The sequence below is a fragment of the Pinus tabuliformis genome, chromosome 8, assembly GCF_031772625.1.
Source record: "Pinus tabuliformis cultivar Carrire ecotype Pingquan chromosome 8, CPIR1, whole genome shotgun sequence".
NCBI classification, from domain to species: domain Eukaryota; kingdom Viridiplantae; phylum Streptophyta; class Pinopsida; order Pinales; family Pinaceae; genus Pinus; species Pinus tabuliformis.
In genome coordinates this window covers 1,446,018,930-1,446,042,655 of record NC_142294.1, presented here as the reverse complement: position 1 = coordinate 1,446,042,655, position 23,726 = coordinate 1,446,018,930, and the positions used below count along the sequence as shown (strand labels likewise).

At 38.8% G+C, this 23,726-nt stretch overlaps 2 protein-coding genes across 2 annotated transcripts in view; both read right to left on the bottom strand.

The window, feature by feature from the left end:
- Positions 1-23,726, bottom strand: part of LOC149241152 (small ribosomal subunit protein eS6-like) — a 76,874-nt gene that overhangs the window by 45,226 nt on the left and 7,922 nt on the right. The gene's annotated exons all lie outside the window — the stretch shown is intronic.
- On the bottom strand, positions 6,782-8,264 carry LOC149241153 (uncharacterized). The gene has a single exon (XM_089367451.1). The coding sequence runs from the start codon at positions 7,910-7,912 to the stop codon at positions 6,977-6,979; it is 936 nt and encodes a 311-aa protein (XP_089223577.1). The 5' UTR covers positions 7,913-8,264; the 3' UTR covers positions 6,782-6,976.

Genomic DNA, 23,726 nt, shown 5'->3' with positions numbered 1-23,726 from the left:
GCACAACGTAGTTAAGATGTAGGGAAGCACTGCTCTAGAGAAAAAATGCTACTGCAAGTTCTTAGATTATCCTGCTTTGAATCTGATGGCCTTGTTCCTAGTACGAAGGGTTGTTTAATTCTCAGAAATGCTACATTTGCTCTTCTTTTCATTTTGGATCCATTTGGCATGGTGCTAGAACCCCATTCAAAGATTTGTTCACTGGTATTGAACCCTGATTTGGATGTCCAGTGGAATATGACACGTTCCAAAAACTGGGAGATACACTTTATATTGTTTTCATTTAGCCACTAAAACAGTGACACCTTTTTGAAGTAACATACATTTTTGGCAAGTAAATTGTCACTGTTCATATTCTATGAATTACTTTGGGTTACTAATTTGATTCATATAGTTGGAGGAAATATTTAGTTTGATTTTAATCAGCATTTAGGCTGACCAAATATCCTTTTATGTTCACAGGGACAAGTAGCAACAATACTAAGAGTCAATCACATCTTTTGTGTCAAAACCTTTGAATAGGGTTTCTTCTCTGACCAATATGCAGGAACAAACTGTGGGTTCATCAGAATTGAGTGCTTCTAGTCAACTAGAGCCTCCTAAATCCACTGATGCTGCTCTTGAAAAGGCACCTTATGTTACAGCTCAATCTGCACTGGCAACTTCAACGACAACAACCACACATGAAAGACAACTCACAGAAGCCTCGTCTTTCACTAGGTCCTCCCAACAAGTATCTACTTCAAATGCTACAATAGAAAAAATAGGTAATCCAAATATTTCTGAAGATAAAAGGCCTCTAACTCAATCCTCATTGCCCAAAATGGCCTGTTTTTCAACTAGTGGACCATGCCCAAATGGGAAAAAAATCAGTGGATTCTTGTACAGCTATAGTAGAGATGAGGTTAGTATAGTTTGTGTGTGCCATGGCACATTCTTGTCGCCTGCAGAGTTTGTGCAGCATTCAGGTCGTACAGACCTTTCACATCCTGAAAGGCACATTGTTGTCAATCCATCTCCATCTTGAAATGAAGATGCATCACCCCTAGAATGAAAATTTATCCAAATAAAATCTTGGATGTATACCTAAAAAAACGTTTCCCTTAAGGATTATCTCTATGTCACTTGCCCCAGAAAAGGTTTTTGAAATTGAGTGACTAGACATCAAATTTGGAAGCACTCCTCTTCTGCTCACAGAGCAGAATTTTGCTGCTAGACCTGGCAATCCCAAGATTAGGATTCGCATGGTGATATTTACATGTTGGATTTTCCATTGCTCCTGGCAGAGGAGTTGATTCTAAAGTGTACAGGGAAATTGTAACAAAATGACATGAAATTCTGCTTGTAAATTTTGTTGAATGTAGCTAATATTGTTGGATTCAAAGTTCTCAAACCACTGTTCACTACATATCAGCTTTTTAAACATTTTTAGCCATCACAATTCAGACCTTAAAAGTAAACTAGTACAAATTGGATTGTTATGCTAAGACATATATATCTTTCACATACTAACAAATAATATATACACCAACCATGTATTGGATTGATAGGTTGATTTTAAAGTTTACAAGGAAATTGTAACAAAATGAGATGAAAGTCTTTCAAAAAACCACATAGTAAATAAATATACATAATAGATGAATATATCTTTTAATTTAATGATTATATTTTCCAACAACGGCACTCAAAACCACATAGTAAATAAATATACATAATAGAGGAATATATGTTTTTCTTATGAGTATTATGTATTTTGAGTATTGATTGGTCTATATTGGTCAATTTTAATGGACTATGCTTCCTAGAACTCACCATATACAGAATTCTCACAGTTAACTCATGCAAGCGTATAAAGACTTCTTAAGAAAAGGAACACATCATTATTGCTCCAAAATTCTCTGTAGAGCCAACTTTTCATTTCCGTCATTAATTGAGAGTACGTATTTCTTGAGTCTCTGGTGTCTTCTACAGACATAGTCTTCACCTCTATCATTTTATTGGATTCCCTAAGTTCTCTTAAATATTCCATTTTCAGGGAATTTCAACCATAGATTTTTATTATTTGAAGTGTTTTCAAATCGAAATAACTCTTTGGAAATACCTTCAATGCTGAGCATTTTACTATGATGAATATTTCAAGTACTGGCATTGCTCCTTCCTTTACGATTGGCAACTCTTATAATTCATGCAACCCAGCAATTGAAAATATCTTCAATAAAGAAAATGCCTCCTTGTCACCGAATTCCTGAGGAAACTTCTTTAATCTAGAGCATTCAATTATTTCTAATCGCTGCAGATTGTTGAGCTGAGGAAACTTCTTTAATTTAGAGCATTCAATTATTTCTAATCGCTGCAGATTGTTGAGCTTATGCAGATGTGAAAGTTCTTCCAACATATTACACTTGTATAATATAAGACTAGTTCCATTCTAACCAAGTCACGACACTCCATATACAGTTTTCTCAACTTTGACATATTATTCATGTCACTCGGCAGAGATCTCACCTTTGTGAGCTCTAACATGAGGGTGTTCATTTCAATCATATTCCCTAATGTGCCTTCCCTAGTAACGCCCCCATTGTTTGTTAAATGGAGCTTGGTGAGTTGCTTTAAGTTGGCCAGATTGATAATGCTGGCCACATTTTTCCATTTCTTGGGCTCACCTTTTTCCCATAGATTGGTGCATCCATACATTATCAAACCTTGCAAAGAGGTGAGCCTTGAGATGCTGCAAGGTAGACACTGCAAATTACCAAATTTATCCATGGCTAGATGCCTTAAAGATTTCAAATTATGAAGGCCGGACGGTAATTCCATGATTCTAGAGCGGCTCAGATCAAGGATCTCTAGGTTTCCAAGATTTGTAAGAGATGCAGGTAGAAAGTTGATGGGCATACCTGATAAAAAGAGGCATCTTAGCTGTTTCAAACACCCCACACTCTCTGGTAATGACTGCACTGACGTCCCACTCAAATCTAGAACCTTAAGAGAGACCATACTCCCAATAACCCTTTTTGGAATTTTTGTTAAACATTTGTTACCATCTATTAACAATGAACATAGCTCTGGAACTCTCATTGACTTAGGGAGCGAACTCAGTTCGTTACTACTCAACATAATCCGACTGCATCCGGAACATTCATTTTCATTCAACATGCTCAAATCCTAACCCACACGGCAAAAGAAAGTTTCTTCGGCCTCGGCAACACGGATTCCCAAATCGCGCAAGAGGTTGTGTATCCTGCAGAAGACTACGCACCCATCAATGTTTCTCACGATGGGTTCAATCAAACACCCCACACTCTCTGGTAATGACTGCACTGATGTCCCACTCAAATCCAGAACCAAAAGAGAGACCATACTCCCAATAACCCTTTTTGGAATTTTTTTTAAACATTTGTTACCATCTATTAACAATGAACATAGTTCTGGAACTCTCATTGACTCAGGGAGCGATCTCAGTTCGTTACTACTCAACAAAATCCGACTGCATCTGGAACATTAATTTTCATTCAACGTGCTCAAATCCTAACCCACACGGCAAAAGAAAGTTTCTTCGACCTCGGCAACACGGATTCCCAAATCGCGCAAGAGGTTGTGTATCCTGCAGAAGACTACATACCCATCAATGTTTCTCACGATGGGTTCAATCAAACAACGATCTGCCAAAAGGTTGAGATAAACCCCTCCCACTGCGGATGGGTTGTAGCTAAGTTGATGGCGATCTTTTCTTGCCAGCAACCCTTCTCCCACCCACAATGGAATCACATGGTTGGCATGAATAATTTGGTGTTCTGCAAATGTTGCAGCCATGTATAGAAAGCGTAATTGCAAATGAATATTCTCCTTACCCAATGCATCGTAACTCAAGCTTAGAAAAGCATCGAGGCTATAGTCATTTGGCAGTCTCTGAGCGGTCCATTTCCACTGTAGTGGATCAGTACACCCTGCCATTGTCCTCCCTACAACTTTTAGTGCCAGGGGAAGCTCATAGTTAACTCATGGGATAAATCTATGCTTTATCTTCTTTTCAATGACCATTTACATTTATGCCTTATGGCGTTTCCTTTGCAACATCTGATGCAAATGCTAGTTTTAGTTCCATGCAATAGATATTTAATCCCCTTTAGTTTAATTTTCTTCTATCAATTTGTCTAGTTAGATTTCTTGGGTTGATGGTTGGGGTCTTGATCTCTCGTCAAATGATTTTAATATCATTGTTTCGGATGTTCCCTCCACTCAAAGGCGCAGATGGAGTATAAGCAGAAGCACCCAATGAAGATAAGCCTGAGGTGACTAGATCTTACTTCGTGTTTGCAATGGCAGGATCGCATTACGAAGGACTCTTCCCACGACAAACCATAGATTTTTGCCACTCCTCCAATAGTTTGCACTAGCTAAGATCTGTAATTTTAAGATTTGAAGATATTTTATAGTTTCTACATAAATAAATTTATAAAACCCATTAAACATCATACAATGGATTTTCAATATAATTTCAACGAATGCCATTCATCTGTGTATGATATCAGGGCAGGTAAAATTTGAAATTCCAAAGTAGTTTTAGTTCATAGAAAAACATATCTTAACACAGTTATACATTAAACTACAGCACATTCCAAATGCTCTTATGAAATGCCTCCATGTATTATTTTCAGTTCATTCGATGTTTGAATATTTTGTGTACATACATCCTTGTTCCAAAAGAATTGAAATCTTCAAATCAAATACAAGGAAAAATCTTTGATATTACATCCTCCATTGTACGCAAAAAAAAATTACAATTTCTTAGACTGGTACCTATAAAAATTAAGAATAAATTCGTTGGTTAAGGTAGTCTAACAGTGATAATGTGTGCTCTTGTTGCACATCCTGGCCCCTGTGCATAAACATAAGAACATGCCTGTGGATTCTTATAGTAACAACATCAGAAGCAGTGATTTGAATACAGCAAAATACAAACAGCTGAAACCCCTTAACATGAAGAAAGGATGCAGTTGCAGAGTCACGATAGCCTAGTTGGCCCAGAGGATGGATGCCCTCCAAGTTGATCTTTTGATTCTCAATCTAGAAATTAAAGATCAATGTGCAACGATTTCAAATGAGATGGGTGATGTTAACAACTTGAAAATGAGATCAGGTCGTCAAGAGGACGAGATGGACACCTTAAGGAGAGAAATAGAGGCCATCAAAGACCATATCAACAACCTGTCTCTCCGCTCAGTGACAGAGCCAGTGCCATCACCTCATTTTCTGTTAAAGGATCAGATCTGAACAATTCACTTGAAAACAATAGTAGGTCCACTGTCATCAAGGATATTTTCAGTTCATTCGGTGTTTGAATATTTTGTGTACATACATCCTTGTTCCAAAAGAATTGAAGTCTTCAAATCAAATACAAGGAAAAATCTTTGATATTACATCCTCCATTGTACGCAAAAAAAATTACAATTTCTTAGACTGATACCTATAAAAATTAAGAATAAATTTGTTGGTTAAGGTAGTCTAACAGTGATAATGTGTGCTCTTGTTGCACATCCTGGCCCCTGTGCATAAACATAAGAACATGCCTGTGGATTCTTATAGTAACAACATCAGAAGCAGTGATTTGAATACAGGAAAATACAAACAGCTGAAACCCCTTAACATGAAGAAAGGATGCGGTTGCAGAGTCACGATAGCCTAGTTGGCCCAGAGGATGGATGCCCTCCAAGTTGATCTTTTGATTCTCAATCTAGAAATTAAAGATCAATGTGCAACGATTTCAAATGAGATGGGTGATGTTAACAACTTGAAAATGAGATCAGGTCGTCAAGAGGACGAGATGGACGCCTTAAGGAGAGAAATAGAGGCCATCAAAGACCATCTCAACAACCTGTCTCTCCGCTCAATGACACAGCCAGTGCCATCACCTCATTTTTTGTTAAAAGATCAGATCTGAACAATTCACTTGAAAACAATAGTAGGTCCACTGTTATCAAGGATATTATCATAATTTAGTAGTCATATGTATTGCAAATTTTGTAAATTGCTGGGAAATTATGTAAAGTCTTTACAAACAAATTCATTGTTTTCTAGTACAGAATCACCCTCCTCACCTAAGGTATGAAATATTCTTGATTAGGAGAAGGACATTGAAATTTTTGAAGAGATATCTATGAAATTTCCTGATGTACTTGCGGCAAGCCAGACACCAAATTATATAATACAAATACTCTTTAGAATTAAAAAAAAATAACAGTGTAAATGTGTTCTCCTGTAGACTTTTGTGACAACCTTGCACAATTTTAACTGAAGAAGCCTTTCTCAAGGATGAAAGGCAACTTTACAAGGAGTAAGCAGAGGGTAAAACCATAGCATGCCCTTGTGACATATGTCATCAAATCTGCAAAGGAAGCGAATTAATGTAAATGAATTACTATTGATATTTCCCAAAAGATTTACTGATTTTCAGAAATGAAGGATCATAGGAAATGAAGTTGATTAGCATGCCATTAAAATGCATAACTAGGTAAACTGTGAATTCAAGAAAATTGATACCTGGAATATAAAACTACAAAAATGATAAAATATGTTATAAAACACATCAAATTCAACTAAAATAGTAGTACGAGGATTTGTAAAAACTATGGATAGTGGCAACAACTGATATACGAATAACAACGAATCCAATATGTTTCAAAATGTTTTATAAAGTATTCTTCCAATCCTTCGCAGTTCCAACTCCTAATACCCATATGTTGAAATCGTTGTACAAACTTAACTATGAATACATGAGCGATGACCAACCATATCTTTGAGCCTTCTGAATTAATAGCAGAAGGGATCAAGAACTAAACTAGATCGAACCCACTAAATACATCATGAACTAAACCGAATATCGCCCATAATACTATAATCATATAAGTTTCCTACACAAACACCCACCCTCATATGATCCATAGATATATTTATTCGCCTTTCCACACCCATTAACCTATTCTTTAGCCTTACCCTCAACCTCGGCCTTCTCTTCAGCAGGAGCTGCTTCAGCAGGCTTAACAGCACTCTCTTCAACCGTTGCAGTTTTTTCCTCTGGAATTTCAGCAGGTGCTTCTTCCTTGACCAATGATTCTTCAGCCTTTTCTTCTGCTGCCGTTTCAATGGCGGCGGGAGCTTCTTCCTTATCCAATGATTCTTCAGCCTTTTTTTCAACAGCCGCAGCCTTGGCGGGAGGCTGAGCGACAGTCTCTTCCTTAGCTAGCTCGGCTTCTTTGGCGGCCGGGGCAGATTCCTCCTTGGGTTTTTTCACTTGCACGGATTCCACCGGGCCCGATTCTGCTTCAGGCTCCGATGCAGGCAGCGTTACAGTCGATTCCTCTGCAGATTTCTCGACTGTGGCGGGGATTTCATCGACTGGTTTCGCGGCCACGGGAACCTCCTCAGCGGGACTGGAGACAGGAACTTCTTCTTCCATGGCTTTTTCGGTTGTGGTTTTGATATCGATAACCTTCTCTTTGGGGCTATCAACTTGTTTCAGAAACGGTGATCTTGTTTCACTTGTCCCTGTTGTCTCTTCATCTTTGATGGCCACAAGCTTATGCTTGATCCCATCTTTGTAAACCTTGTAATAATTTTTCTTTCCGCAATATACCACATCCCTGTCAAACTGCCATGGCCTGCCTAGCAGTATGTCACATACATCCATCGACATTATGTCACAAATGACCTTATCCTTATATTCGTCGGTATGAAACGCCACTTCGCATTGCTCATCTACCAGCAACTGATGGCCTTCTTGCAGCCATGAAACTCTGTAAGGGGTGGGGTGTTTCAACCGCTTCAACCCCAACTTTTCCACCATCTCTCTGGCCACCAAGTTATTTGTACTTCCATTGTCAATAATCAGCGTACAGGGCTGACCGTGTGACATACAAACCCTCCGAAACAAAGCTTTCCGCTGAGTTGGTTCAGCTCTTTCTTCGACTGACTATGACATACAAACCCTCCGAAACAGAGCTCTCCGCTGGGTTTGTTCAGTGGTTTCTTCGGCTGGTTTGAACAATACCGTGTTCAAAACTAGGGCTACCCCTTCCCCTGTTTCTGGAGCATTCTCTACTTCTTGGGGAGGTGCGACATAAAAACAAACAAACAACCTGCAACCTGCACAAACAAACAATCCATCACGGGATTACCCCATACTCGCTAAAGCCTTCGATCTATGCAACAGAAGTTTGGATCCATAGATCTTGATACAGAACAATCAATCAGAATGATGAAAACAAATTTGATAGTGAACATAAAATGGCAATGCCAACATGCAGAGCTTCACTGATTTACCTCAACACCGGCCATATCGTACCAATTCGGGATCTTTATACAGGATGATCAAGAAATTGGATCTGCTGATTCAACGGGAATTCAATCGATCGGCTCGGAAGCTTCAGAAGCTCGCTGGGTGCGCTTATTCCGCGAGGGAGATTTTACAATACGTGTCCAGTTAGGGCTACTATTTAGGCCAATATGCCTTCCTTTGGAACAGACTTTCGTCGTTCCTTTGTCTCCCGTGCTGACACGTGGCCTTATGCTCCACCATAAATGATGTCCCTTGCTGCCCACAGTTGTGTGGCCTAATGGCACACCGCCAGGTGATTGTGCTTGATATCCGGGTTGTAGACTGATCAATTACCCTTGCATTTTTCACCCAGCGATGTGATGCTTACCCAGCAGTTTACCCAGCATCGGAAGGGCTGGGTTAGAGCTATATTTCTGCTGATGGCCGGCCCGCCATAAGCAATGTGCCTATATTTGTGTTGATGGCCATAAATCTAAACATTCAAATAGAAAACTCAAACCAGGATCGCACGTCTGCCCGTTTTTCCTGCCAGCAGCCGCCCTTTCCTTGCGAGAATGTAGGTAACCGTCACACAAAGCCTGGCACTCCAGAGTAGGGTAGTAATGGCGCATTCTGTTGCGGTCCCTGTTTTGCTGTGCACTGCTGTTCTGATGCACGATCAACTGTTCTGCGGTTTCTGTGGTTCCATGACCGGGAGCCTTCTTGGATCAAACTACCGGCAGTCTTGGATCAATCTCACACAGTATAGCACTGTTCACGAGCGGGTAATGGAGCTGGAAATCGAACCAGAAGAGAACATCTGCAGGACATCATTTCTTCCAGATCAGGTCATCGTCTCTCTCAGTCCTCTTTAATTTTTAAGCTCTCTCAGTCCTCTTTAATAGATGCCCACTATCGTTTGGCTGGAATCGAATGAAGTGGAAGTTAGAGGCATAGAAACTTTGTACAGAAACTAAATGATTTCTCATAGCTGTCATCTTCTGCATTCTCTGATTGTCGCTGCTTATACTCAACATTCAACGGTTATGGTCAGTTGTTTGATGTGGAGTAGTCTTTAGTTCCAGTGTCGAAAATGGTTGGCGATATTTCTCTAACTTGAAAGGATATGTCTCACTAGGACCAACAAAATAATACCCATGCTGCCTTGATTGCCAGTGTATATGCCTGCAGCCATTCTAGAATTTTTACTTCCATCTTTATTAGGCAATGACATGTTCTCACCATGGCTTGGGAGGTCTGTACTAGCTGCTTAAATGTTTTTGAACATTACCTGCAGCCTACTCCCTATTTTGTTCAGGTTTTTCTGTTATGGCATCATATTAAAGCTATGATTTGGGAGCTACCATAGTGACTTCATGCACCACTTCGTGGAAGCATAGATTCATTGACCTGCCACAAAAGTCTTGCCCTTTTTTGCATGTTGTTCTTTGTAATTGTCGACAGGCCATCCCTGGTAGTCAGGGTTTTTTACCCAAACTTTCTACAACGTTTCTCCATCTTCTTCAGAGCAGTTAACATATATTGGATTCCCTTTTATTCACTCAATACCGTCATTACTTTTCTGCCCATAACGGGGTTTGTTCTTTTTGCCAGTGTATATGCCTGCAGCCATTCTAGAACTTTTACTTCCATCTTTATTTGGCAACGACATGTTCTCACCATGGCTTGGGAGGTCTGTACTAGCTGCTTAAATGTTTTTGAACATTACCTGCAACCTGCTCCCTATTTTGTTCAGGTTTTTCTGTTATGGCATCATATTTAACAAACCTTTACTCAAGTTTCGTTTCCTGTGTCAAATTTTATTTATTCACCGTCTAAACCCCAATTTTGACTATAAAGCTATTTAACAAACCTTTACTCAAGTTCCGTTTTGTGTGTCAAATTTTCGCTGCACAAGACGCAAGTACATCCTAATATATTTTGATCCCGCTTCCAACTTCGTCCAAGAATTATGGAGGTAAAACAAACAGGTGCGAGTCCATCATATGGAGGTAAAAAAGAGCAGGTAGATGACTTCCCACACCACTTCGTGGAAGCATAGATTCATTGACCTGCCACAAAATTCTTGCCCTTTTTTGCATGTTGTTCTTTGTAATTGTCGACAGGCCATCCCTGGTAGTCAGGGTTTTTTACCCAAACTTTCTACAACGTTTCTCCATCTTCTTCAGAGAAGTTAACATATATTGGATTCCCTTTTATTCACTCAATACAGTCATTACTTTTCTGCCCATAACGGGGTTTGTTCTTTTCTATAGATTCTAATCGGAAAGTGGAGATTGTATTCTTCCATATAAGGTGAAATATTACTTACTTGTAAACTATTAAATATTACTTTTGATATATTTAAAATATATTATTTTTAGTGTTATAACCCAATTTCCAAAATTACTTCTAACATGTTACCAATTCACCGTAGCTTAATAGCTTAGGGTGTTTGTTGTCCAAGAAAAGAATCCACCGTAGCTTAACAGCTTAGGGTGTTTGTTGTCCAAGAAAGTTTTTTAGGCACTGATATCTTCTCACCATGGCTTGGGAGGTCTGTACTAGCTGCTTAAATGTTTTTGAACATTACCTGCAGCCTGCTCCCTATTTTGTTTAGAGGCATATTTCTCTGTTTTTCCAGGACACAAATGGGTGCTAGAATGGTTGACTGGCCTGTCTCCATCGTCTCCAACATAAGTAGGAGCTCATTTAGAAACCACTCTGATTCGGCATAATGAGGAGAGAAAATTGCCTAAAAGTCTCCAAATCAAAACCATTGGGCTATGGTTGCAGTTGCAGGAGTCGCAACGCAAACACATATGGCAGACAGCATTTGTAAATGGATAAACAAGAGATTTTTCTTCCAACTTTCCCCCTTACAGTGCAGGGTTTAAGTTGAAACGATTTTAAGTAGTTTCAATATCAACACATGAACTTCGAGTTTCATTGATTTCAATTCTCTTGCCTACTACATTAGTTCTTGAATGGTGTCTTCTTGCGTAAACATTAGATGCATGAGTGGTAAGCCTACAAGCATGAGTAAGATATATATTCATAATCCTTTCTGATACATTTTTTATTTTCGCTTTTTTATTTTCACAGCTTCAACTGATATCCTAGAGGATAACATCCCCAGAATGTTCTTCAGCCATCCTTTCGAGTCTATACTTAACTCAATAGCTTCAACATTACCAAAACATCCTGCACGGAGAAGCTGAAACCTTCATATATTGTTCTTAGAAAAAATTAATCTACAGAAGAGACTGTTATGGCATCATATTTAAGCTGTGATTTTGGAGCTATCATAGTGCCTTCATGCACCACTTTGTGGAAGCATAGACTCATTGACTGGAGAATACCCTTCCTGGTTGAAAGATAATTGTTGTGATACAAAACATATGCTCTTACAATTTTTCCATAGCATAAGGTGTGCACTTCAAGGTATACAAACTGTTTGCTATGCACCCATTGTCTCATTGTGCATGGGGAGTTCAGCACTTGCTGCTTATGGTTTTTTTATCATCCTCACTTAACACCTGTTGTGTCAGCACAATTGTTAAGCATTCACCCCTACTTTCCTCTGTGGTGAACATGTCTCCAACATCAACATCTGCTGGTTTCCAAGGAGAACACAATCCGTAGTAGGGGCACGTTCTCATGATCTATGTATTTATTGGGCTGAGGCTCCTCCCTATTTTTCTTCAACACATGTCATTCACCTCTAAATTCTGCATGTGTGGTGCATAAGAAACTGGCATACTAACAATACTAGTAGACAAAACATGGTGTGAGCACACATTCTTAGAGCAAATTTCCATTGTCCACACCTAAGGATAGGTAGGAGGCGAGTTCATCAGAAGCCCTTCGTCTTTCACATCATACTCCATTTGCCTCTTTTTAACTTTGTACAAAAAGAAAATGGGAATTCATTTACTCCTCTTTTCCAGATCGTTGCATTTAGATGGGTTGGTCAGGCTGCAAATAAATAGAAACTGCCCATGATAGTCTGCAATCTGGCCATTGTTGTGTGACTGATGGAAACTGTTTGTTGTTATGGTCTGGCCGCTGTTTCCAGGGTCCTGTTTCTGACAAGAGGGAGGAGCTATACATGGTCTCTGAATAGCGTGTTCTCTATATGCAATGGTTGCTATTCAACCTCCCTATAATGTGCAGAATTGCATAAGCACAAAGAGTACACCCGAATATAGCATATTAAAGCCAAAAAAAAAAAAAATGTGTCTTGTTCACAGAATAGTTAATATATCGTATATTATTAAAAAGCCATAAGGAGTCCAGTAAGTGATCGAAATACATGGCGAATGCCTCGATTGACCCACATCTCTTAATGTGTAGGATCAGTATTAGGATTGGCTGGGAAATTTTCCTATTTCATTGATGTTTTGACGGTACTGTAAGACTATAAGCAGCCACTTGAGGTGCTTCCGAATTTGAACAATATGTAGCTTGTCCCTGAATCAAATAACAAGCATTTTATTAATGTGGACTACCTTGGGTGGCTAATATGAGAGGCTATTCTCGCCCCCCGTGTAGGTTGTGCCCTTAAAATTGTTTACCCATCAACAGTTAGCCTTGTTAGATTAGATTCTGCATTCATGTCACATCTCCTTTGACTAGAATTTTGTGTTGTTGTGAAACTGATGAATTGCAGGTACTCCTATCACGGGAAAAAGAAACCTCCTATTCTATTATGGAGACAACCTTGACAACGAATGCCACTCCTCTATTGTTGAATGGTTGCACCGAGATTCAACCACTACTTCAAATAATCGATGTCGGTTTTGTTACCTCATTGAAAACAACATCCTTGCACTTCCACGTTACTCTATCTGATGGAACACATCAACATAAGACTTTGCTACCATCCGCATATGGCCCACAGGTTGTCTCTGGAGACATCCAAATTGGCTCATTGATTCTGCTCAAAAAAGCAGCTTGCACAGTGCTCCAAAACTCCTCGTAAGGCCCACCATTTGAAATCACCCTCTTTTACTTTTTTCCCGCCTATATGTTTTTTTGCATGGAAAGAAGGCAAACAGAATCTTCATTAATCCAATTCTTACTTGTTTACATAAGTTCCATCCGAGTCGTTGAGCTTGAAGTTGTCAAGCGCTCAGCAACGTTAATCACGGACACATCGACGTTACAACATGCACAGGTGGGTTCAACCCAATTTAGTTCTTCATCAGCTGACGATACCTTGCCCTCTGTAGTTACTCCACCAACTACAGCAGCAACTACAACAATTCCATTCACGGCACTCAACCCTTACCGAAAATATTGGTCAATCCAAGGTAGGGCATCTGCAAAGACATCATTGAAGGCGTACAACAATGTGCGAGGCTCAGGAAAAGTTTTCGGATTTGACCTTATCAACCGTGATAAGGAAGAGATCCACCTTTCTGCATTTGCTGAATTGGCCGAATCTCTTTACAATCTAATTCAGGTTGGGCAACTATACATTGTCTCAAATGGCACAGTGAGAGAGGAAAATCCAAACTACAACCACCTCAAGAACAAATGGGAGATTTACTTGTTTGCTGCTTCCACTATCAATCCATGTCCCACAGATGATCCAACGTTTCCTTACCAAAGCTTTCACTTCAAGACTATTGCTGAAGTAAAAAGTGCAACTCCAAATACAAATGTGGATGTCATTGGTGTTGTTACCTCCACGTCACCTGCATCAACAATTCGATGAAAAGATGGAAGTGAAACATTAAGGAAAACACTCATACTAAAGGACAAGTCAGGTTTTAGCATTGATGTAACATTATGGGGAGACCACTGTGACTATATAGGACAGCATCTTTCTGAATTCTACTCTTTCGACAACCCACCAATTCTTGCAATCAAAGGAGGTCGCGTGTCTGAATTTAATGGCACCACAATAGGGACGATACCAACGAGCACTCTCACAGTAAATCCACAAGTTGACGAAACTCACCAACTACATGCATGGTTCCGTGAAACCGGTTATAGCTCTTCTTCTCCATCTTTGAGTAGAAACTATGGTGTTGCTTCGAAACGTGCCCTACCGCGAAAGACGATTCATGAAATTGTTGGCATGCAGCCCTCTGATAAAGCAATCTGGTTTTCCGTTCGAGCAACAATTAAAATGCTCTTCATATGGACGACTTCTACTTTCTAGCATGTCCATTAGATTTCAATGGAAAACAATGCATGAAGAAGGTTATGGAGCACTCTAACAATCTTTGGCACTGTACAAAATGTAACGGTGACTTCCCAGAATGTGACTACCGTTACAAACTTAAAATTGAGCTACATGACCACACAGGGAATCTACAAAACGTCACAGTTTTCAATGATGTAGGGAACGAGCTCATGGGCGTCACGGCAAAATACCTATTCCTACTTTCTATCGAACCAACTGATCTACAGGAAATTTGTGGCCAGATTTCAGGGCACCGCTTCCAGCTATCACTTTCCATTAAAACAAATTACTTCAACGGTGTTCAACGATTGCAACCAATACTGATCAATTCAGAAGAAATTCAATATGCCTCTGCATGCAAGGAAGCACTCACTGACATTCAATCATTGTCCGCTTCAAAACAACCTATTGTTCGCCGCCTTTGACCTTTTTCTTAGGGCTTCATCTACCACGCCTGTTTGTACATAAACAAACATTTCCACATACCTAATTGTCTCATCTTGTTGTAAATTACACACCCATTTTATTATGATGCAACCTGTAATTTCCAGTGCATATACTCTCTTCCAGTCATTCCAACATATGTATGTTTGTCATTTACATTTTCCATAATATAGATATCAACATTTGTAAAGGGTATACTATATCAAAATTTGTAAAGGGTCACTACATATGTTTCTCGTTCATTGTCTACATGCTATTTATTGATCCCTTGCTTGCTAAGCTATTCATTTTTTCGCACAAACATTTCAAACAAAAAAACTTGAAAAAAAAAGGAACGGAATATTTTTACTCTTCTTTCTCGCCTCCCAAAGATAGATGCTGAAATAACATATGATTTCATAGCATTCCTATTTGCATGTTTTCCCTTCTACCTAATCTACCTACCTTCACCGATGTTGAAAAAAAAAAAAAATTAAATCTACGTTCAAAATATAATGTTTTAATTTCACAATAGATGTGCACCCAAAAAATTGAGATACCAAACATGCACTACTTGTTTATGAAAACTAACAACTGTTACTTGTACTTGTTTAGATATGCCACCAAACAATCAAATTGAGGCCAAGAACAAGAGGCGACGTATTCTTTATGCACAACAAAAGGACCAAATAAATGCACGTCGTCGACTACTTTATGAACACCACAACAACCCTACAACTCACTCTGCATCCCTTCCCACCTCAAATGCTCTCCCACCTATACAACCCAACCCACCACACATTCATCATATCCAATATAACCCTCCCCTAAACGAAGAACACCGTTGCTTCCGAGAAAGGATTGATGGACTTTCGACCTTACATGTTTGCACAATATGCAGGGAAGCATACCCAAGAATGAAAACAAAGCTCTTCCATGGTAGACTCTCTTGTTTTCGTTGTGCATCATCTAAATCTACCAATCGTTTTTTTGCATTAAACAACATGGACCCTGGAGAACAACCCAACGTCCTTCACCAACTAACACAAGTTCAAGAAATGCTCATCGCACGTGTCAACCCCATTCTACAAGTCACTCATTCCCGTGGTGGTCAATACAAATATAGTGGCCATACAATCAGCTTCCCCCAGGACATCACCACTATTGCCAAATACTTACCCCGGATGCTCTCTGACCTAGACATCCTCATTGTGAAAAGGAAAAATCCATCTGAAAAGGCTTACGAATTCTATGTTTGCAAATCACGTGTCCTTGCAGCCCTTGAATACAAAATAAAATATGACACTTACTACCGTGATGTTCAACTGAATTCATCTGCAATTTCTACGCTGCCAGAACTCCCTACAGACATTTCTTCTCTTCTCCACAGTGTAACTACCTCCTCTTTCGAACCCCATCAAACCACTACTGACTCCACTTATAATCCTGATGTCATGGTACCTGCATTAGAAATCCAACCCTCTTCTTTCGTTCCAGTCCTCCCAAATTCATGTACTGAGCGTGACCACATTTATAACTATTTGCACTTGACCCATTCAAATTCAACAAGCTCTATCGATTGGCCTCCAATATCTTTAACTGCTTTAAATGAATACAACACCATCGGCCTCCTTTCCATGGCATTCCCCACACTATTCCCTACAGGCATCGCAATGATCATGCAACCCAGACTTACAAAAGTTGAAATGCATGAATATGCTTTGCACTTGATGCACTACCTTGACAACCGCTTTGGCCAACACCCAAGATTCCGCTACTACCTTTATAACATTCTAATGCGCCACCATAGCCAAGCAACAGCCAGTGTTTTCGTGAAAAAGTACATTGAGAACAACTTGCCAACAACGGTGATACTAAATGGCAGGACTTGCACACAATCATGCCCACCAATGTTCTTTCCAATTCAGTCAACCCCTTCCAATGGAAAATCCAAAACATAATTAAAAACCCACACCTAACAGCCCAGTATATGCATTGTAGATTTACAATTTTCCTTCAAGAAATCCTTCAAAAAGGCCTCCATGCAACCGACTACTGGTGCAGGTATTGTTCAATATCCATTTCCCTCTACAACAATTTTATACATTGCATAAACATGTATTAACTAAATGTACCCTTCATGTTATATTCAGATACGAATGGCAACATAGAGGATCCACACACATTCATGGCTTCCTCTGGCTACAAAATGCACCAAACATGGACACACTTGATTGGGACAATGCATTAGAAGTTGCTAATGCACAAAACTATTTTGACCGCTACGTAACTGCTTGGAATCCACGTCAAGCAAAACAACGACCTATTTCGCTTCACCAGTCAACAGTTCATAACCCGTGTCTCTTTGACACAGCAACAATATTCGCGTCCAATCAGTTTGAAGACTACACAGAGCTCGTCAACTGCGTTCAACGTCATACAAAGTGCCATGAATCTTCTTGTCTTCGTAAGAAAGACAATGTGTCCAGCTGCCGCTATGGAGTGCCGTGGGAGTTGAAGTCCACGTCTTCACTTTTCATTGATGGTAAGGGTCATAAAACCTATGTCCCTGCTCGCAATGACGAAAGATTGAATATTCACAACGCCGACCTACTCTCTATTTGGAGAGCAAATGTTGATTGCCAACCAGTCCTTTCTCGCCATGCTGTGTTAAAATATATTTCAAAGTATGCAACAAAAGCGGAGACAAGATCTGAGAGCTACCGCCAAATGCTGTTGCGGCTATCACAAAGTGCCCTTCCGGAAGCACCTACCAATGGTGTCATCAGAAAACTCCTTACAGAAACCATTGTAGATAGAGACATTGGTGCACAAGAAATATGCCACATGTTACAAAAACTACCTCTCTCTCTTTGCAGCCATACATTCCATTCTTTGAATGTCAGCAGGTCTGTTTTCAAACGTGTTTCGCAAGATACTGAAAATCCTGGTCCGACACCAAACTTTATCGTTGCATATATGGACAGGCCAGCCTCACTAGAACCACTGCCCCTCCTTGAAGCTGCTCGCTCGTGGTCATACTCTGCCCAGCGAAGAAGAAACCACTGGAAACACTTATCCACCGCAACGATTGTACATGTCTTGCCCCATTACAATGTCATTCCTTCCTCTACTAATCCTTCTTATGCCACCTTCTGCTGGAGTGAATTACTCTTGTATTTCCCCTTCCGAACACTCCCTGATGATATCGGCTCAACTGATGCAGAAATTATTGCACATTGGGAACAAAAAAAGGGTGCATATACAACATGGCATGTCCATCGAGAACCCGAAAACCCACAAAGCCCACCTTCTAAAGATCAATCTACCCCACACACCCCCCTTGATTCCATGCAAATGAATGAATGGAAAATTCTCTCTCAACTACACCCAGGTTACAATATTGCAATTTATGACCTCGACATGATTGGCTACCGCGACTTCGATGTCAACCACACTTGGGAACAAAATACTGTCCCTCCCCCCCTGCAAGAAATTGCCATCAATTTCATTGAATTCCACCGCTCAACCATTCAAAACCAACATCATCCATTTTCCAACCTTCCCCATGATCATACATTATCCCCTACCCAAAGCATGGCTTTCACCGCTGTTTTTTCACACTTCAAAACCGCTTCGCCAAAATCCACATGCAAAAAAATCGTACAAGGAACAGCTGGCACAGGAAAATCCTATTTGATTAAATGTCTGTACCAAGCATTTGCCAAAAACTCGCCAGCCAATAAAAACCCTTTACTGTTACTTGCACCAACCGGCGTTGCAGCTTTCAACATAAATGCCCTCACAATTCACTCTGCCCTTCGTATCCCTATCCAGGCAATGCATCCTCTCGAAGGCCAGCCGCTCCTACACCTGCAAGACCAACTCCGTCATGTAGAATACATCCTCATCGACGAGATGAGCTTCATTGGTCCAAAAATGCTTTCTCGCATTGACGATCGTCTAAGAGAGGCATTCCCTCTTCATCGAAATGCACCATTTGGTAATCGCTCAATTATCCTTGTCGGAGATCTAGGCCAATTACCACCTGTAAAAGACATTCCTTTATACGTTGTTACATCACGTGGCACTGCACTTTGGCACAGCTTCGACATATTCATAACACTTTCAACCGTTTTCCGTCAACAAGGAGCTAGCCCGTCCCAGATTGCTTTCCGGCAAATACTTGCAAATCTTAGGAATGGAATATCTACACTTGAAGATTGGCATAACCTAATGTCAAGAACAAGTTCATCTCTTACAGATGAAGAGAAATGCACATTCAACGATTCCATGCACTTATTTGCAACAAACAACACAGTTGTCTTGCATAATAAGAAAATGCTCAAAAATTTGAACATCCCAGTAGCACTTTGCTCTGCGGAACAGCAAAGGCAAAAAAATCCTACTACAACAGAAGATGAGTACCTGCCTGCAAAGGTGCTCTTATGCAACGAACAAAAAGTTATTCTCACCAGCAACTTATGGGTACATGCAGGCCTTGTCAATGGCACACTTGGGAAGGTCATCTCAGTAATTTATTCAATTGACTCAAAGCCCCCAGCATTACCATCCTTTGTGGTTGTTGACTTCCAACAATACAAAGGAACACCGTGGTACATTTCACACCCAACATATGTACCCATTCCTCCCATCACAAGGGGTGCACGCCGTCAGATACCACTTCAAATGGCATGGGCTTTAACGATCCACAAGTCACAAGGGATGACATTAGACAAAGCAACAGTGGACATCGGCACTAGAGAACGGCAAGGGCTAACATTCACTGCAATTTCAAGAGTGCGGTCTCTGGCAGACATACACATCAATCCAGCATTCCCATTCTACCGCATTGCATAGATGCACAAGAATCCATATCTTAAGTGTAGACAGCAAGAGGAATCATTCCTTGCATCAAAATCTATTGAGAATAATACACTTTAACCAATCGTACAACCTTTCATCCAGAATTACCCACATGGTAAACACCACTCACTACATAACAAAGTTTCACATATACTTGCTTGCTATTACATTTAGTTTCATATGATTTTATAAACGTTTGGAATCGTTAATTTATTTCGAATATTCAAACAAAATCGTCAAACATATTCATTGTCACTTACAATGTTTCCTTTTTGGACGACAACAGGTATGAATACATGCTACCTACGAAGGTTGTACGAGTGTTGCGAAGAAATTCAGCGACAAGAACTTACGCTTCAAGATATGCAGACAAGGATCCTGCCACAACAATCAATGCCACTTTACCATTTGCGCCCAGCCATCAAGTTGTTAAAAAAAATAAGGCAAATACTTAAGATGACAATTCACATTCATGAAAGGGACGCACACAGGCAAATGCGCCATCAATTGCAGGAACAACTCGCACAATATGGCACCACAATAAACACTCACTGGTGTTGCCGATGCCATGGCCCATCATGCATATATGATTAGCTGCACATGCTCAAACACATCTCTACATAATAGAATGCTTTTATTGTACATATGTTTAGAAGCCAACAAATACTTTCATTGTATATATGTTTAGTTATATCTTTCCAAACACATCTCCATGTCTAGAGTGACTTGTCCCTGTCGACTTCAGGATCTTCATATTATTACGGAAGTTGAGCATTTTAGCTCTGGACCAAACTCTGTTGTTTTGTTCTCGTTCTGTCAAGATCTATTTATGAAAATCATGGAATTACAGAGTTTTGTATGACTGTGAATGTAATCAGTAAATTGGTTGGGCATTCTCTTTTCCTTGTAGTATACATATATGAACTTTGGTATTTTATGGCTAAACATTTGGCTTGAAATAGTTCTACAACCATCTCTTGCATGTTCGGCATGTAAATAATTCCATTTCTGAAATCACAAATGAATCTTGTCCGTGCAACAAATATGCATACAGTTTTTAGAAAACAATGCCATTTCTTCCTCATCATGTTGACAATCCATTTTTCTCATAGATTTAATAGAGTCTTCTTATGTGTTCTATATGTTTTTAGGAAGATATTCTGCAGACATGAAATATCTGTATAATCAATTTCTAAATGAATTAATGAAATTTAATTCAGAAAACTGTTATATGATGTTTTCTCAGCTTCTCTAGCCCGAGTCTGTGAATGTCGAAGAGCATCCAATAAGTCTGACTTCCTGGTATAATCAGCTTCCAGATATTCTGTTTCTCCATCGGAGCTGGTTAACCTGCGATTGTATCTGCCAAACAATAATGACTAGCTTGAGCCACCAAGAAAATAAGAATAAATTACCAATACCCAGATTTATTAGCAAGAAGCCTTTGTCAATGACACCTTCATGTTATGGTTATCACTATATCTTTAATGCAGGGTTCTCCATGTATTGCATGTTTATAAACTCTCTAAGACTCAAAAGGAACTGAAAATTGTATGGCAACCCAGAATATTTAAAAAAGTGGACATTGAATGGATGTGCCAATATAGTTTGCCAATTTATCATGGACTTTTGTTCACGTTCTGTGAAAGAGATTTTTTGTAAATATACATATTAGCTTTTGCAAAGAACAAGAATTACAAAGACAAAAATGCCCCTGCTTATCAAGTATATTTTACACACCTTTGAAAAATAGTATTTTATGAGACATCATGGGGCAACCAAAATCACCTAATGATTCTCTCTCGGTAATCAGTGGAGGATGATTTATGGGCAACTTCTGATTCGGTGGCTTCTGAACTTGAGGGTGAATGGCCATAAAGTAACAAGGAGTTCAAGCCCTTCTCTTCTTGATATGGAGATTTAAACCTGCTAACAGAAGTTGAAAAAACTGCATCTTTGGATTTAGACATGTCCATCTCTTTAAATTTGTCACTGCTTTTAAAAGGTGCACTCCCGTGCCAGATCACAATTTTGCAAGCTCCCTTTGATCAGCTCTACACCACCTAATTCCACCCTTCTCATAAGATTTTTCATTTGTACAGTTCAGATAGTGGTTTATGGAACCTTCAAGCCCAGTACCATCCATCAACTTATCCATTGTCCATGCCTGATCTTGACAACCATCAACAGCTGAAGCTGTATGATCTTTACTTCCATTCACTTTCTTGACTTTGTTAAAGGCAGAGTTTTCCTCATTCACTTCCCGTGGGTAGCATGTATCATTTTTGCTTTGTGCCAAAGAAACAGAGCAGAGGAAGCAATGGTTAAATGACAATCCATATCTGACAAAGTTAAATTCTGGAACATGCAAAGGAAGCAATTTTTAGGCATGGAGGAGGAGAGGTAATTCTGTTATTTGTATCTTGCCTCAACTATTTAATGAAGCTACTAGCGTTCTTGCAATGTCAAGAAGGATGAGATGCTTTTTTCCCGGATTGGCTTTTTGTCCATTATTTCGCATCTTATGAAAAGCATCTTACAATTACTTAATGTTTTAGTTATAATGTGAACCACCAATGTAAGTGATTTGTTTTAATATTTGCAAATGTAATTCGCCGCTTTTCAATTACCATGTTCAATAGTTTCGTTGCCTATCTATAGAGGTTTCCTCCTTTTAGTAATCCTATCAGCCTCTCATTGTACCTTTTGGGACAATTGCTAGTTATACTACAAACGAAGATACGCTTCTTCAATAGAGTAATGAATAGCACTTCAATTGGTTCTGTTTATTACTAGCATTTGCACCAAATGTTGCAAAGGAAACGCCGTAAGGCATAAATTGAGGAACAATTAGGACATGGGAATGGGCAAATCTAAATGAAATGTAGAGATGTAGCAGAAATGAAATTGATTTAGGGTGCCTCACACTATTTTTTATTAATTATTGAATTACTATTGCGTATAAATCATTGTTCATGACTATGAAGCTACCAAGTTGCTCAATGGGAAAGCTACAACCAAAGGAGAGGAGAGGTAGGAAGAACACTATAAATTGTACATGTGAGTTAATTTGAATTTACTTTAAAATCATAGTAATTTAGTTTCAATTTGAATTTATTTATTTCTAAAGTCACTTTTATTCATAACAACTAATTAATGGTTGTATAAGACTGAAAGTATGCTTTAAAATCATAGCAAACAATCTAATAAGATAAAGATGATTATTAGAACTAAATCATAATTTTAATTTGTTTTATTATTTAATTAATAAAAATAATTAGTCTCTCTCCAATAAGATGAAGATGATTATTAGAACTAAATCATAATTTTAATTTTTTTTATTATTTAATTAATAAAAATAATTAGTCTCTCTTGTATCATACCCGTGGTTGGGAATCTTCTGCATCTCATAACTTATCCCAAAAAAAATTCTACTCATAATTTGAATTTATTTATTTGTGAAGTCAAATTTATTCATAAAATTTTAATGGTTGCTTAACACTGAAAGTATGCTTTAAAATCATAATAATTTTAATTTTTTTATTATTTAATTAATAAAAATAATTAGTCTCTCTTGTATCATACCCATGGTTGGGAATCTTCTGCATCTCATAACTTATCCCAAAAAAATTCTACTCATAATTTGAATTTATTTATTTGTGAAGTCAAATTTATTCATAAAATTTTAATGGTTGCTTAACACTGAAAGTATGCTTTAAAATCATAGTAAATGAGTTTTAATTTGAATTTGTTTATTTCTAAATCACATATATTCATAAAAAATTAATAGTTGTAACACTGAAAGTATGTTTTAAAATCATTGTAAATAATCTAGTAAAATAAAGGTGATTTAATTTACTTTTTATTATTATTTAGTTAATTAAAATAATTAGTCTCTTATTTGGAATTCTATTTTTCTCCTCCTTA